Source organism: Eleutherodactylus coqui, chromosome 6 (genome assembly GCF_035609145.1).
Source record: "Eleutherodactylus coqui strain aEleCoq1 chromosome 6, aEleCoq1.hap1, whole genome shotgun sequence".
NCBI lineage: Eukaryota > Metazoa > Chordata > Amphibia > Anura > Eleutherodactylidae > Eleutherodactylus > Eleutherodactylus coqui.
The window spans coordinates 205020537-205035895 of NC_089842.1; the positions used below are offsets into that span (position 1 = coordinate 205020537).

Below are 15359 nucleotides of genomic sequence, written 5' to 3' on the forward strand. Positions count from 1 at the left end.
TGGTCTTCGTATACAAGGCTTATTTAGAATCCCAACAACTGAAGATACTTACCCCATAACCACCCTGCTAGCCTTTATATATCTGTATACAATAACATTTTGTCTCAGTACAGCCAATCCCTATTTGAGTTGTCCATTGGTTTGTTACTATGTTTCTGTTCACGAACCCTCAGAGTCGTTGCGGAATATCTTGGCACTATATAAAGATTATTATTCTCGACAGTCATATTAGACGAACAATTGTTTTTTTGTAAAATACTAACCTTCCTTGTTCTCCCAGGGGTGCAGAAACTTGCTGCTGACGTCCAACATGAGGTAATTGACGAATCCCTCCTTCCGGACAAACTTGCACACAAACTCCTTCTGGTAGACGCAGTTAAGGAGGAAACAAGATTTGATGATATCATCTTGCCCATGCTCTCGCTCCACCAACGCCAAATTACAGAACGGTACCCTACAGCAAGCAGACAGGCAGTCTCTGACCCGGTCCAAGTTGGGCGACGTGAGGAATGTCGCTCCACTACTTACAGAGTCATTCAGTTCCAGCACAAAGTTGGGCATGCCCCTTGTAAAATTGTCCAAGCAGCTCTGTCCATGGCGCTCCGAACACACCAACCAAAAAGAGCCCACCGTAGCAACAAGAACGACCAGGAAACGCATCTTGGGGCCAAGAGGCAAATAAAACAAGATGGAAATTGGAGTCGTCAACTTCTATAGGAGTAATATCTACAGCAATATCCAAGTTAAGAGCTTTGATAGGCTTATGTTCCCTTACGAGGAACCTTACATGTAGACCGAAGGTGAAATAGTGATGTTCCCCAATTCCGGTTCCTTACGCTGCGTGATTCTGTCTACCACATTATTACGTCCATAAGTTCCTAGGTAAGGAGGCGTCTCTGAAGGTTAAGAACTTCCCCTATAGCAGCACACGGTTGGCACAGCAGATGTCCACTCAGTTGGGTGACGCTTTGGGGTACATTTCCGGCAGATTCCAACAAGCAGACGTTACCCCCCTCTTTGTGTCCTCTATAGGTTTCACACGAAACTAAAATGGGTGTTTCCTATGACCAGGTATCCACCTTTAACCCCTCACCTGCCAGCAAGGTAGATGGAGTCCATCTGAAACCTGGAGTTCAAGGAGGAGCCAGGAAGTGAAACTGTACACCTGAGAACCCTCCTCCACCTCATACCTGACTCACACACAGAAGGAAGGAATGGGGCAGAGAGAAGGGTTCTGCTTTGTCCTCTTGTAATATGGTCACTTGGCTGTGCCTTCCTATTCATTGCTTGTGCAATAGGAAGAACTAGCACAGACATTTGTTAAGTAGTGAGACAAGCAGCTTGTATAGGAGGGGTTTATTTCTGAGGAATGTATCAGTGATTAGGGAAGGTTGGTGCTAAAGGAGTTAATGTTTTGCAGGGGCATGTAGCCTGCTGCTGCTATGGGGAGTGCCCAGGGCTGACGAGGTAATAAATGGGCTGTTAAGGACTTGCACTGCACAATTTGGTGACTTCACATGGGTTGTATTTACTGCAAGCTTTCAACAGTGTGGCTTTTCTGGGAGCTAATTCAACTTTGCCAGGGACTTTTAGCCCCTTGCATTTCAAAAGTTGCAATCTGCAGTATTGGCATTGTATTCCAAACATGCTGTGAATTCCAGGTAGATGTTTTCCAGGATGAGATTTTTTAAAAGATCTTGTTCATATAGCTTGAATTGTAGAGGCTATGGATTTTCCCCAGCAAACGCCGCTGTGACTAATTCTGCAGAGTTTAGGTTCTTGTGTGAATTCCCCTTTAGTGAGCAGTCCATTTTTTTGCCTTTAAGGACTAAGCAATTTTCATTGTTTCATTGCAAGGATCATAAGACATAAATGTATGATGTTTTTTTTTTAATTGGATGAGTTGTAGTTTTTAATGGTACATATAATGTGTTGTGTGCCTTTTATTACATTTTTTGGGATAGACGGGGGGGGGGGGGGGGGGAGAGAGTCCTAAAAATTCTGTCACTGTTTTTGGGTTTTGTTTTCACGGAGTTCACCATTCAGTAAAAATAACATGACCATTTTCTTTGTCTGGAGCAGCATGATTACGGCGATACCGAGTTTATATGGATTTTTTTAAATATTTTATTACTTTTGCACAATAAAAGCACATTCTTAAAGAAAAACAATGCAACCTGCATCACTGCGTTCTAAAACCCATGACATTTCTATTTTTCTAACAACGGAGATGTGTAGTCGTTTTTTTTTGTGGGAAGAGTTGCAGTCGTATTATGCTCTCGCTCCACCAACGCCAAATTACAGGATGGTACATGTGACTTCTGGATTGGCCTGTATTGTGGGGTTTTTTTGTTTTGTTTTTTTTTGTGGGGGGGGGGGGGGGGGGGAGGCAAACAAAATCAATTAAAATGATATTTTTGGTGTTCACTGTGTGTGAAAATTATTATTTGTTTTCCTTTTATATTAAACTTTGTTTAACTTTTGTTTGCTGTTGTTTTAGTGCCTTCACTGGACTCTGTGCCGGGTTGAATGTCGTCATAAATGATCATAGGAAGCAGGGGCAGTGCTGGCTTCACTCCCATTGAAATCAATGGGAATGCTGCGCTGCTTCCTGATGATGGAGGGGGAGGGGGGGGGGGTCGGGGGGTCCCCACTGCTTGAGTTCCCTGTCCATCAACTACTGGAGGATAGGTCATCAGTTAAAATAGACTGGAATATACCTTTAATATAGCCGTGAAGGGCTGAGGAGCATTATTAGTTAATTTAGGCCATGAGTGGCATTAATTATTACTTAATTTAGGTTGTGAGGGGGATTTTTACTTCAAAAGGTTTTCTGGGACTGTACTATTGCTGAATTATCCTCAGTATAGGCCACCCATAGTTGATCTGCGGGGGGGGGTTTCACTCAGGATCCCACCGATCTGCTAACTGATTGAAGTGATAGTGGTGTTTGGGTGAGTGCAATAGTTATTTCAGTCCATACGAGGCACAGTGTCATAGGTTGTAAAGTGACTGTGCCTGGTATTGCTGCTTAGTCTCATTCATATGAATGGTAGTGAGCTGCTCTCAGACCATGTGACTAATGAACGTGACATCACAGACCTGAGAAGAAGCCACAGCGCTCACTTGGGAGCCATGACCCCGTCAGTAGGCTGATTGGCATGGATTCCAAACAGCCACCCCACCCCAATCAGCTGTTGATGACCTATCCTGAAGATAGGTTGTCTATAGTACTGTCCCAAAAAAACCCTTTGAAAAACAAAGCCAGGTGCCAAGAAAAGTAAGGAGTCAAAGATGTGTGTGCCAACTTCAGCAGACAATTTGTGACCAGGAGGAGACGTCAAGGCACCTGGGCCAGATGCAGAAGAGAAAGTAAAAAACTCCAGTCAGAGAGGACATCACCTGTGATCACTGGATATAACAGTACTGTGATGATTGCGGCTACCTGTCCACGGGCGAGTTGTCATTGCATTATCTGCAGCGATAATCTGGCTGCGGGTAACGCAGTGAATGCTTTCCATAGGAGAACTATGGAAAGGGCAACCCGATGTCCACTAGTGGAGAATCATAGCGGCATGCTGCGATTTTCCGCAGTGAGCCTATCTATTAGATAGGCTCACTGCGGAGACCTGTCAATTCTCCCCCGTGGTGGAATATCGCTAGCGATATTCCGCTTTGGCTATGGACAAGAGGCTTTATACAGTCTGCAGAACACCTTGATGCAGATTTCACCAACTCTTTGATGGGTTGGAATCTGCACTTGAAATACGCAGTGTAAATTGACATGCTGTGAATTTAAAATCTTCACCCTCATGCTTATTCTTTGAGCTGCAGAAAGGCCATGTTAACAATGCATGTGACATAGGCTGAAGAAGTGGCTGAAACATTTTCCCCAGTATTGCATCTCCTTCAAACAGTTGATTGGTGAGGGTACTAGGAGTCAGACTGCTGCTGATATGATATTGATGTCCTATCTTTAAGATAAGTTATCAATGTTTAAAGGAGCTGTCCAGGATTAGAAAAACATCGTCCAAAAATAGCACCTCTCCTGTCCATAGGTTGTCAGTGGTATTACAGCTCAGCTCCATTGAAGTGAATGAACCTCGATACCAAACACAACTGATGAAATGATGAACAGATGTTTCTGGAAGAAAGGAGCTATGTTTTTTAAATTAATCTGGGAAAGCCCCTTTTAGTCTTGGAAACCCCTTTAATTCAGCCGAAACCTGCTTAAAGGGGTTGCAATGTTTCAGAATAAAACACACTTTAAAGTTTAACTAAGAACAGAGCTCTGAGTCAAAGAGGCAGGCCCTGCCGACTTCTCCCCACCCGCATCGTGTTAACCGACAGCTTCTCTCCATGCTTGTATATAGGGAGAGGGCTGCCAGTCAAAATGCAGCACGTGGGGAGAGTCCAGCGGAGCCGGCCTCATTGACTCGGAGTTCCGTTCCAATTCAAACTTTAAAGTGTGTTTATTCTTAAACGCCGCAGTGTTTCAGAATAAGACATACATAGGGCAATAGGCATACCTGTCCAAGGGTTCATGCCTCCCGTGGTTGAACCCAGTTGCAGGTTCCCTTTAAGTCTACATGGCTACTGCACTTTTAAAGAAAGCTCAGCACAGGATTTATTTACAGAACACTTCTCAAGGTACGAACAAGTTGAAACTTGGTCACTGCCAAACAATCTGTCCTGACGACATCAACCCCCCACCTCTTCCCACATACCTAGGTCTGTATTGATCTTTGTTAATGACGTATGATACCATTGATAGGAGCAGATGCTACACTTGATTTTAGCCGAAAGACAGAGAAACAATGAAAAAGACATTTGTATATCTGACCCCCGTTAATGTGTTTTGCTTGGAGTTTTTTTCTTCATAATATAAGAACTTGAATGTGGGTGGGACTACTGTGTATGTTCCTCCTGGTAGGCTCTAAAGGGGTTTTCCAGTTTCATTGCAATAAAGTTTAAAGTGTAACTTTTCTTTCCATGAGCTTTTAACCCTTTCCAATCCATGGTCTGGTGTCTTCCTACATTCTGATTGAAGCCTGTGCAGCTCCGATGTCTTAATATGTCCAGCAGGGTATTCTCTTACTATATATTGCCGGCCGATTTGTTGTCGGGGCCTCTCCGGCGTGTTACATACTGCAGTACTGGCTCTAGCCAGCAGATAGCGCCATTGTATAATGGTAGAAAGAGAAAGCCCCCTAGGAAGCCCTGAATCCAAAATTGGATTGCAAAGGGTTAATAAAACTTTTGACATGTCACTATGGTATGATTGCGAGGGGTTTGAGTGCTAGGACGCCCACTAATTGCTCTAATGAAGCAAATGAAGTGTTTATCCAAGCACTGTCACTGCTCACTAGCTGAAGACGGGCTCAACAGAAAGTCTTCAGCTAGTGAGCATTTAGTGCACATGTGTCAAACACAAGGCCCACAAGCTGAATCCACCTAATTTTATGTGACCCACCGCCCGTACAACAACCAAATAGGCAGTCCACTCACACAGCCTGCTGGGAAAGGCCAGCAGTTACAGGTTCAGGAGCTGCTGCCGCCAGACTGGAGATACAGGCCGGGTGAGTGGAATGTCTGTAGGAATGCTGGCCAGCCAGGGGCCAATTACTACTGAGGCTGATGTGGGGATCACTATTACTACTGTGGCCACTATGGGGGTCACTATTACTACTGGGGTCACTATGAGGGGAGTCTCTTATTATTGGAGCCACTCTGATTACTGTGGTCACTTACCACTGGGGCCATTATGGAGGTCACTATTATCACTGGGATCAATATGCAGGTCACTGTTACCACTGGGGCCATTATGGGGGTCACTAACACTACTGGGTCCACTATGGGAGTCATTGTTATTACTGGGGTAACTATGGGGGTCAGTCTTATTACTGGAGTCACTTACAACTGGGGTCACTATGTGGGTCGCTGTTACTACTGTCGCCACTATGGGGTTACTATCACTACTGGGGCCACTATGAGGGTCCCTATCACTACTGGGGTCACTATGGGGATCACTATTACTACTGCAGCCACTATGAACATAACCGTAGCATTAGGGGTCGCTGAGGTCGCCATGGCAAACCGTATAAATGAAAAGGCCTGGCTCACACGACCGTATCGTGATATGCAGCGTACAATTCACAGCGTTGTACCTGTGTATTGAATTGCGTATCGCCGTGCGTGCATGCATGCCTTTTTATGCGCGTATGCTTGCGTATGTACTGCAAATTTTAATCGCACAAAAACGAACGCAAGCAGGGAATGATGTTAGAAGTTGCTTAACCACATGGGAATGCCCTTCGAGCGCTGACATGATTGCACAGGCACCAATTTCTTGTGCTTTCTTGAGTTGATGAGAGCTGCTAGCAGCGCTCTGAGAACCGTTACTTCACTAGAGGATGAGACTTTTTTAGCTTGGCTGTTTTTTTCCACTTTTGCACAGCCACACCCGATGCATCACATTTATGAGTTTGCCCAAATCAAAAGCAGCCATGGTATTATTATTATGGCCTCCAATATGCACGGACAACAGCTTGAATGGGTCGGTGGTCTCTAGACGCTTCTGCACCGTCTGCCTATAACTTCCTGGTTTTCTATTTTAACTTCCTTCTCTTGTCTCCTAGCAATATGGGCAAAAAAATGTTACAAATACACAAAGTGATTGCGTATGCATTGTGTTCGGAATGCACCCATAGAGAATAATAGGGCTCTTACGTGCTTAATACAGGAAAAAATAGAAAATGCTGCATTCTTTTTTACGTGCATAACACATGCATTAAATGTATGCAACTGTGAGTTGAATAATGAAAATCAATGTACTTTCGTTTATGCTATTTTGCGTGTATTATACGCATGCACATTGCACGCATAATACGCAACCAAAATATGGTTGTGTGAGCCCGGACTAATCAAAACGGCCTGAACTACAGACTGATACATTGTTTCAAATGATCAGAAAGATCTGTACTACTGCTAATGTGCAATCATTGTAAAGAAAAAAAAACTATTTCTCCCCTAGAAGAAGTTGTCGGAATGGGACTTTCTGTGTAATTGTAATGTTGATATAAGTAAGTGATTATTACATATCAGACCATAAAGATCATTTATGACAGAAAACGGCCTGTGAATGGAGGCTCTAATACCCTGTTCTACCACCTCTAGCTTGGATACAAAATGTGATACAGGAGGGCATGAAAGCTCTATTACCCTGTTGTACCGCCTCTAGCTTGGATACAAGATGTGATACGGGTGGGTATGGAGGCTCTATTACCCTGTTGTACCGCCTCTAGTTTGGATACAAGATGTGATGCAGGCTGGCATGGAGGTTCTAGTATCCTGTTGTACCGCTTTTAGCTTGGATACAAGATGTGATACAGGCAGGCATGGAGGCTCTAGTGCCCTGTTGTACCGCCTCTAGCTTGGATACAAGATGTGATACGGGCAGGCATGGAGGTTCTAGTACCCTGTTGTACCGCCTCTAGCTTGGATACAAGATATTATACAGACGGGCATGGAGGCTCTAATACCCTGTTGTACCGCCTTTAGCTTGGATACAACATGTGATGCAGGCTGGCATGGAGGTTCTAGTATCCTGTTGTACTGCTTTTAGCTTGGATACAAGATGTGATACAGGCAGGCATGGAGGTTCTAGTATCCTGTTGTACCCCCTCTAGCTTGGATACAAGATATTATACAGACGGGCATGGAGGCTCTAATACCCTGTTGTGCCACCTTTAGCTTGGATACAACATGTGATATGGGCAGGCATGGAAGTTCTAGTATCCTATTGTACCGCTTTTAGCTTGGATGCAAGATGTGATACAGGCAGGCATGGAGGTTCTAGTATCCTGTTGTACCCCCTCTAGCTTGTATACAAGATATTATACAGACGGGCATGGAGGCTCTAACACCCTGTTGTATCACCTGTAGCTTGGATACAAGATGTGATATGGATGGGCATGGGAGCTCTAGTACTCTGTTGTACCACCTCTAGCTTGGATACAAGATGTGATATGGACGGGCATGGGAGCTCTAGTACCCTGTTGTACCACCTCTAGCTTGGATACAAGATGTGATACGGATGGACATGGATGATCTAGTACCCTGTTGTACCACCTCTAGCTTAGGTACAAAAAGAAATGTCACACGAGATGCGGGGGGATAAAACGAACCCCCCACAAAATATTACCTGCCTAACTGAGGAGGAAGTGCAGAGCCAGTTAAAAAAATATATTAAAATCAACAAATCGCCGGCCCAGATGGAATACACCCAAGGGTTCTAAGGGAACTAAATGATGTGATAGTTTCTTATATGTAGGCACACTATCAAGACTGGGTTGTACAAAAAAGGGGTATAGAAGGAAGCCTGGTAACTACAGGACGGTAAATTTCACTTCAGTACGTGGAAAAATATTCAAGGGAGTATTGAGAGATGCCATCCTAGAATACCTTAGTATAAACAACGGCATAACTCTTCATCAGCATGGGTTCACAAAGGCGTCGATTATGTCAGACTAATTTGATAAGCTTCTACTTCTTTTTCTGGGTAAAGAACTGGCTCAGAGATAGAAAGCAGAGGGTGGTAATAAATGGTTCATACTTGATTGGGCCACCGTCGCTAGTGGGTGCCACAGGGTTCAGTATTAGGCCCCATACTGTTAAATATATTTATCAATGACCTGATAAAAGGGACTGCACAGTAAAATATAAATATTTGCAGACGATACAAAATTATACAAGATAATTAATATAACAGAGGACAATATATGGCTGCAAATGGACTTAGATAAGATGGGGGCTTGGGTAGAAAAATGGCAAGTGAAGTTCAATTTTGATAAATGTAAGGTTATGCACATGGGCAGGAGAAACGGATGTCACCAATATACATGGGGTACTGCTAAGGAAAAGTGATCTGGAAATAGACCTGAGGGCGTGCTAGTTGACTGTCGATTTAACTGGGGCAGTCAACGCCAATCAACCGCTGCAAAAGCAAATAGTCTTGGGGTGCATTAAAAGAGGTATAGGGGCGAAGGATGAGAACATTATTCTACCACTATATAAGGCACTTGTCAGGCCTCACATGGAATACTGTGTACAGTTCTGGACCCCAGTGCTCAGGAAAGAAGTTGCAGTGCTTGAGGGGGTTCAAAGAAGGGCAACAAAATTAATAAGTTCTCTAAACCTGCTAGTTTTCACAGAAACATGGATACAGCAGACTGACCAGGCCTCCCCTGCTGCACTTACAATGGCCTGCAGTTCTTCCATACCCCAAGACCGGAAGACAGGCATGGTGGAGGAGTAGGTGCTCTTCTTTCCCCAAAATGTGCCTACAAAGTCATTTTCTCCGTACTATCACTCACTTTTCCATCATTTGAGGTACATATACTACTTTTCCGTCCGCTGTCCATGCTAATAGCAGTTATCTATTGCCCCTCAGGTGCTCCTCGCCTGTTTCTGGACCACCTCGCTGCCTGGCTCCCCCACTTCCTATCCTGTGAAATTCCAACCCTCATCTTAGGTGACTTTAACATCCCCATAAATTACCCCATCTGCCTCTCAGCTTCTATTGATCACCTCTTCCCTTGGTCTCTCACAACTCACAGCCTCTCCCACTCTTAAAGGGGTTGTCTCGCGGCAGTAAGTGGGGTTATACACTTCTGTATGGCCATATTAATGCACTTTGTAATATACATCGTGCATTAAATATGTGCCATACAGAAGTTATTCACTTACCTGCTCCGTTGCTAGCGTTCCCGTCGCCATGGATCCGTCTAATTCTGATGTCTTCTTGCTTTTTTAGACGCGCTTGCGCTGTGCGGTCTTCTTCCTGGTGAATGGGGCCGCTCGTGCCGGAGAGCTGGTCCTCGTAGCTCCGCCCCGTCAATCAGGAGGCTGGAATCGGCAATGGACCACACAGAGCCCACGGTGCACCATGGGAGAAGACCCGCGGTGCATCGTGGGTGAAGATCCCGGCGGCAATCTTGGTGAAGGAAGAAGAAGGAAGAAGGAAGACATCGCAGAGCGGGCATTCGGGTAAGTAATAAAAATTTTTTTTTTTTAAGACAACCTTTGGGGTTGTCCTGCGCCGAACGGGGGGCCTATGGAAAAAAAAAAAACCCGTTTCGGCGCGAGACAACCCCTTTAAGGATGGCAAAACTCTGCATCTGGTCTTCCTCCGTCTCTGCTCTGCCTCCCACTTCTCTAACTCCCCTCTCCCGCTCTCTGACCATAACCTCCTCTCTTTCTCTGTCAAGCTTCCTAGTATCCCCCCAGACCCTCCTACCTACAGGAAACTTCAGGCAGTTCACACCCAATACTTTGCTGAGTCCCTACAGTTCTCTCTGTCCCCTATCTCTCTTCCCTCCTGCCCCAACCTGGCTACTGCACACTACAACACCACTCTCAATCATGCCCTGAATGAAGCGGTGCCCCGTGACCCAAGCTATCTGATGCAGACCTCGGCAACCCTGGCTCACACCTCAGCCGTGCTTCATGTGGCGGTGCTCTAGATTTGTTGAACAGCTGTGGAAAAAATTGCAAGCTGTGGAAGAAGTTGCAAGCATCCGCAGACTTTCTCCATTACAAATTCATGCTCACAACCTACAACATAGCCCTCCACCATGCCAAACAAGTCTAGTTCACCTCTCTTGTCTCCTCAGGCAGGAAATAACTTCCCAATCTCAGACTAGCCCCGACCCTAGTCTTGTCAGTAACAGCGCCTGCTCACTGTCTGTACTTCAACGACAGAGGAAGAAGTCTTCAGATTGCTTTCCTCTGCTCGCCCTACCACCTCAGCTACCGACCCCCTCCCCTCACTCCTCCTCCGGTCCCTCTCCCCAGTAGTTATCTCCCATCTCACCACTATATTCAATCTCTCTCTTATCTCTGGCATTTTTCCCTCCCCTTTCAAACATGCTATCATATTCCCACTTCTAAAGAAACCAACTCTGGGCTCGACTGATACTGCCAACTACTGACCCATCTCCAACCTCCCCTTCATCTCCAAACTACTAGAACACATGGTTTACTCCCACCCTATAAGCTATCTAGCAGAAAACTCTCTTCTCGACCCCCTGCAGTCTGGCTTCTGTCCCCAACACTCATCAGAAACCGTCCTTACAATGGTGTCAAACGACCTCCTGACAGCCAAATCGAGGGGTGACTACTCTCTGTTGATCCTCCTCGATTTTTCTGCAGCATTTGACACTGTTGACCACAAACTCCTCCTCAGTATGCTATGCTCCATCGACCTAAGGGACACTGCTCTCTCCTGGTTCTCCTCCTACCTATCTGACCGCTCATTTAGTGTCTCCTTTGCTGGCTCTACCTCCCCTCCTCTTCCCCTTGCTGTTGGGGTCTCTCAGGGTTTGGTCCTTGGCCCCCTCCTTTTCTCTATCTCCACAGCTCCTATTGGACAAACCATCAGGAGATTTGGCCCCCAATACCACCTATACGCTGATGACACCCAGTTATACACCTTTTCCCGTGACATCTCTGCACCTTTCTTCCAAAACATCACTGACTGTCTGTTCGCGATCTCAAACACTATGTCCTCTCTCTACCTAAAACTGAACCTTTCAGAAAATGAACTACTGGTGTTTCCGCCCTCTACTAACCGACCTCATCCTGATATTTCCAACTCAGTGTGTGGCACCACCATAACTCCCAGACAGCACACCCACTGCCTTGGGGTCATATTCGACTCTGATCCCTCCTTTACCCCCCACATCCAATCTGTGGCCCAAAAAGTCAGCTGCACATCAAGAACATCACAAGAATCTCTCCTTTCCTCACCGTGGACACACTAAAAACGCTCACTGTTGCCCTCATCCACTCTCACCTCGATTATTGCAACTCACTGCTGATTGGCCTTCCCTACTCAAGACTCTACCCCCTCCAATTCATTCTGAATGCAACAGCCAGGCTCATCTTCCTGTCCAGCCGCTACTCTGATGTCTCTGCCCTGTGCCAGTCACTGCAATGGCTGCCTGTCAAATACAGAATTTAATTTAAACTCACTACCTTCATACATAAAACTCTCCACAGCACTGTGCCACCCTACATTGCCTCCCTCATCTCAATCCACCACCCAGCCCGTGCCCTCTGCTCTTACGAAATCAGACTGAGCGCCACTCTAATTCAAACCTCTCATTCCTGCCTCCAAGACTTCTCCAGAACAGCACCAGTCCTCTGAAATGCGCTACGCAAAACTATAAGCGCAATCCCTGATTCACAAAACTTCAGGTGAGCTCTAAAAACGCACCTCTTTAGGGAGGCATACCATATCCCCTAAACCAAACCCTTCTGTACTCCGCCTGATAACGTGCTCCCTGTGCTAGCGACTGCAGCCCCTGCTATCCGTAATCAACCGCCCCCTGAAGTCACACCGATTCAGCCACCACACGGCTTAATGTCTGACCATTGTTTGTGTATAGCATCCCACACTCTCCACCTCACCATACCATGCACATATCCAGCCCCTTTTTACCTTCTGTATCACCCCATTACTTGTAGTATGTAAGCTAATTGGAGCAGGGCCCTCACCCCTACTCTTTCCATCAACTGATTACTATGTAACCGTGGTTTTTGTACCTTTGTCTTTCTGTATCCCCCCAGGGTTGTTGATCTGGATCTTGGAGTCAGGTAGGAACTATCAAGCGTTGATCCAGGGATTATTCTGACTGCCATTATGGAGTCGGGAAAGAGGCTGAATTAAATTGACATTGTCTCTCTTCAGCCTAACATACTATGTTACTATGTTACAAGATGTGATACAGGTGGGCATGGAGGGTCTAATACCCTGTTGTGTTGGTTCTAGTTTGGATACAAGATGTGATCTAAGCAGGCATAGAGGCTCTAGTATCCTGTTGGACCGCCTCTAGCTTGGATGTAAGATGTGATATGGGCAGGCATGGAGGCTCTAGTACCCTGTTGTACCACCTCTAGCTTGGATACAAGATGTGATACGGGCGAACATGGAGGCTCTAGTACCCTGTTGGGCTGCCTCTAGCTTGGATACAAGATGTTATATGGGCATGCATGGAGGCTCTAGTACCCTGTTGGGTCGCCTTCATCTTGGATGCAAGATGTGATACAGCCAGGAATGGAGGCTCTCCAACCCCGTTGTACCGCCTCTAGCTTGGATACAAGATGTGATATGGGCATGCATGGAGGCTCTAGTACCCTGTTAGGCCGCCTCTAGCTTGGATACGAGATATGATATGGGTGGGCATGGAGGCTCTAGTATCTTGCTGTACCACCTGTAGCTTCAATACAAGACTTGATACGGGTAGGCATGGGAACATACAGGTTCCGTATGGTATCCTGTTGCATATGGCTCCACGTTTGCTTTAACTGACCCTCTCGATCGTACAAACTTGTAGGCTGTCAAATTTGGCTTCCCAGGGACACCATCATAATTGACTGCTCCACACTGCGGACAGCCTTAGGCCCCCTGCACACGGGCCGAAATTCTGCGGCGGGATTTCCTGTAGAATTTCCGCCCTTGGATGCTTGCATAGGATTGCATTGCAAAACGCAATCCTATGCAGACTGCTGCGATTTGTCCACGTCCAAAATACACGCGGAAAACAAATTGCGGCATGCGGCTGTCTGAATTTACTCTACTGGGGCTGGGAAGCCTGTAGATCTCATCAGTAAATCTAGTTGGTTGCCTGTCTAAGGGCTCATGTCCACGGGTGGGTCTGAATTGCGGAATCCACGGTTCAAGCCGCCCATAGGGAGACATGGGCATCCACAGCTTAATTAAAGCATGCAGATTTATTTGCAGACCATCTGTTCCAGAAAACAAATCGCAGCATGCTGTATTTTGCTGCGGATCCCGTGGTGATGGCTTCCATTGAAGTCAATCCTCGTCACACCCACAGCTGTCATTTCAGACAGGCTGTGGATCCCACGGGAAAGCAGGAGATTAAAAAAAAAAATCTCCACTGTGCATGTGCGGTGGCATGGTGGTTGGCTGGCCTGCCCACATGCCGACGCGCCCGCCCACAACCAGGAGAAGACAGAAGACCCGCACAGACACGCAGAGGATCCAGAAGGGTAAGTAACGACCTCTTGACGCGGGCAGGGTGGGATTCCACGGTGAGCTCCCGCCCACAGAATCCAACCCGCCCATGGACATGAGGCCTAACGGTGCCCATACATGTCAAACTAAAGATGATGAGAATATCAACCAAAATGATCATTCAGTTGGTCATCATTTGGAAAGAAATTTGCCATGCTTTAACTTTGCGTCCAATAGTCAGACGAACGATCTTTCATTCGCCAACGAACGATCTTTCATTCGCCAACGAACGATCTCTCTGAAAGAATATTCCTAGCAAAATGTTTCAAAATGTCATTGAACATGTATAGCCAGTTTAAATGACTCATGGCCAATAAGAAATAAAATGTGTATGACTGCTTCTGCTCACCAGACAATGGTTCATTCAGCTGTTGTTCAGCTAATGTGTATGGCCACCTTAAAGGGGTTGTCAGAGACATAATTTTTACTGTAAAACCAGTTCCCCATGTACTAACATAACAAACTAGCATATACTCACCTCTCCCCGCTCCTGTTGTGTCCTGCAACACTGCTCACTCTTGTTTGCGTGTAGTAGCAATCCTGCTCGGTTTAGAGGACGTTGCATATGCTACAGTCAATAATAGACAAGATAAGTCTTATGTTACTACTGCACACTGAGACAATTTCTGAAATTGAAAAGTCTCCCTAGATAATCCCTTTAACATTATCCTGACAACTAAGTCCACATCTCTTGGCAACCCCCTTTAAAGGGCCAAATTATGGTCAGCATGACTTTCTGCCCAAGTAGCTTCAGTGTCCTTTACATTTCCAGGAAGGAATGTACCCTTGCCTTTCACACCTTTTTGAGACCTACTCTTTCTACTATCCCTTAGCCAATCGCCGCACTGTAAAGGGTGAAAACTGCAGCAGGTCCATGGCAAATCCTAATCAAAATTTGGAACATAGGCAGATTATGCAGCAGCTTCACTGCAGGTAAATCCATAGTGGATAAATGAGTCATAGGTGTATCCAAACTTTGATCCGTCTGGAAGCAACCCTACTGTCATCACCTCCCTGTCTAGACCTAGAAAGAGCTACTATGACCTCAACATGATTCATCAACATATTTAGAGTTTCTATCAAGTGTTCATGTTTTATCATCTAAAAATGGCAAATAAATACAATATTGTAGAGTTTTGTTGGAGCAATTTTTTAACTGATACATCACAAAAATGTCCTACCTTTTTATAGGCAATTTCCATAGAATGCCTTTAATTTTCAAATGGGCACTTTACAGTAAGGGTCAGATGTTCTAAAA

At 45.6% G+C, this 15359-nt stretch overlaps 1 protein-coding gene across 1 annotated transcript in view; it reads right to left on the reverse strand.

Moving 5' to 3' along the window:
* SPINT1 (serine peptidase inhibitor, Kunitz type 1) overlaps positions 1-1212 on the reverse strand; it is a 33540-nt gene extending 32328 nt beyond the window's left edge. The window contains exon 1 of the mRNA XM_066608646.1: positions 264-1212. Coding sequence (XP_066464743.1) covers positions 264-660 — 397 coding nt within the window. The 5' untranslated portion in view covers positions 661-1212. The remainder of the gene's footprint in view (positions 1-263) is intronic.
* Between the last annotated feature and the right edge of the window lie 14147 nt (positions 1213-15359).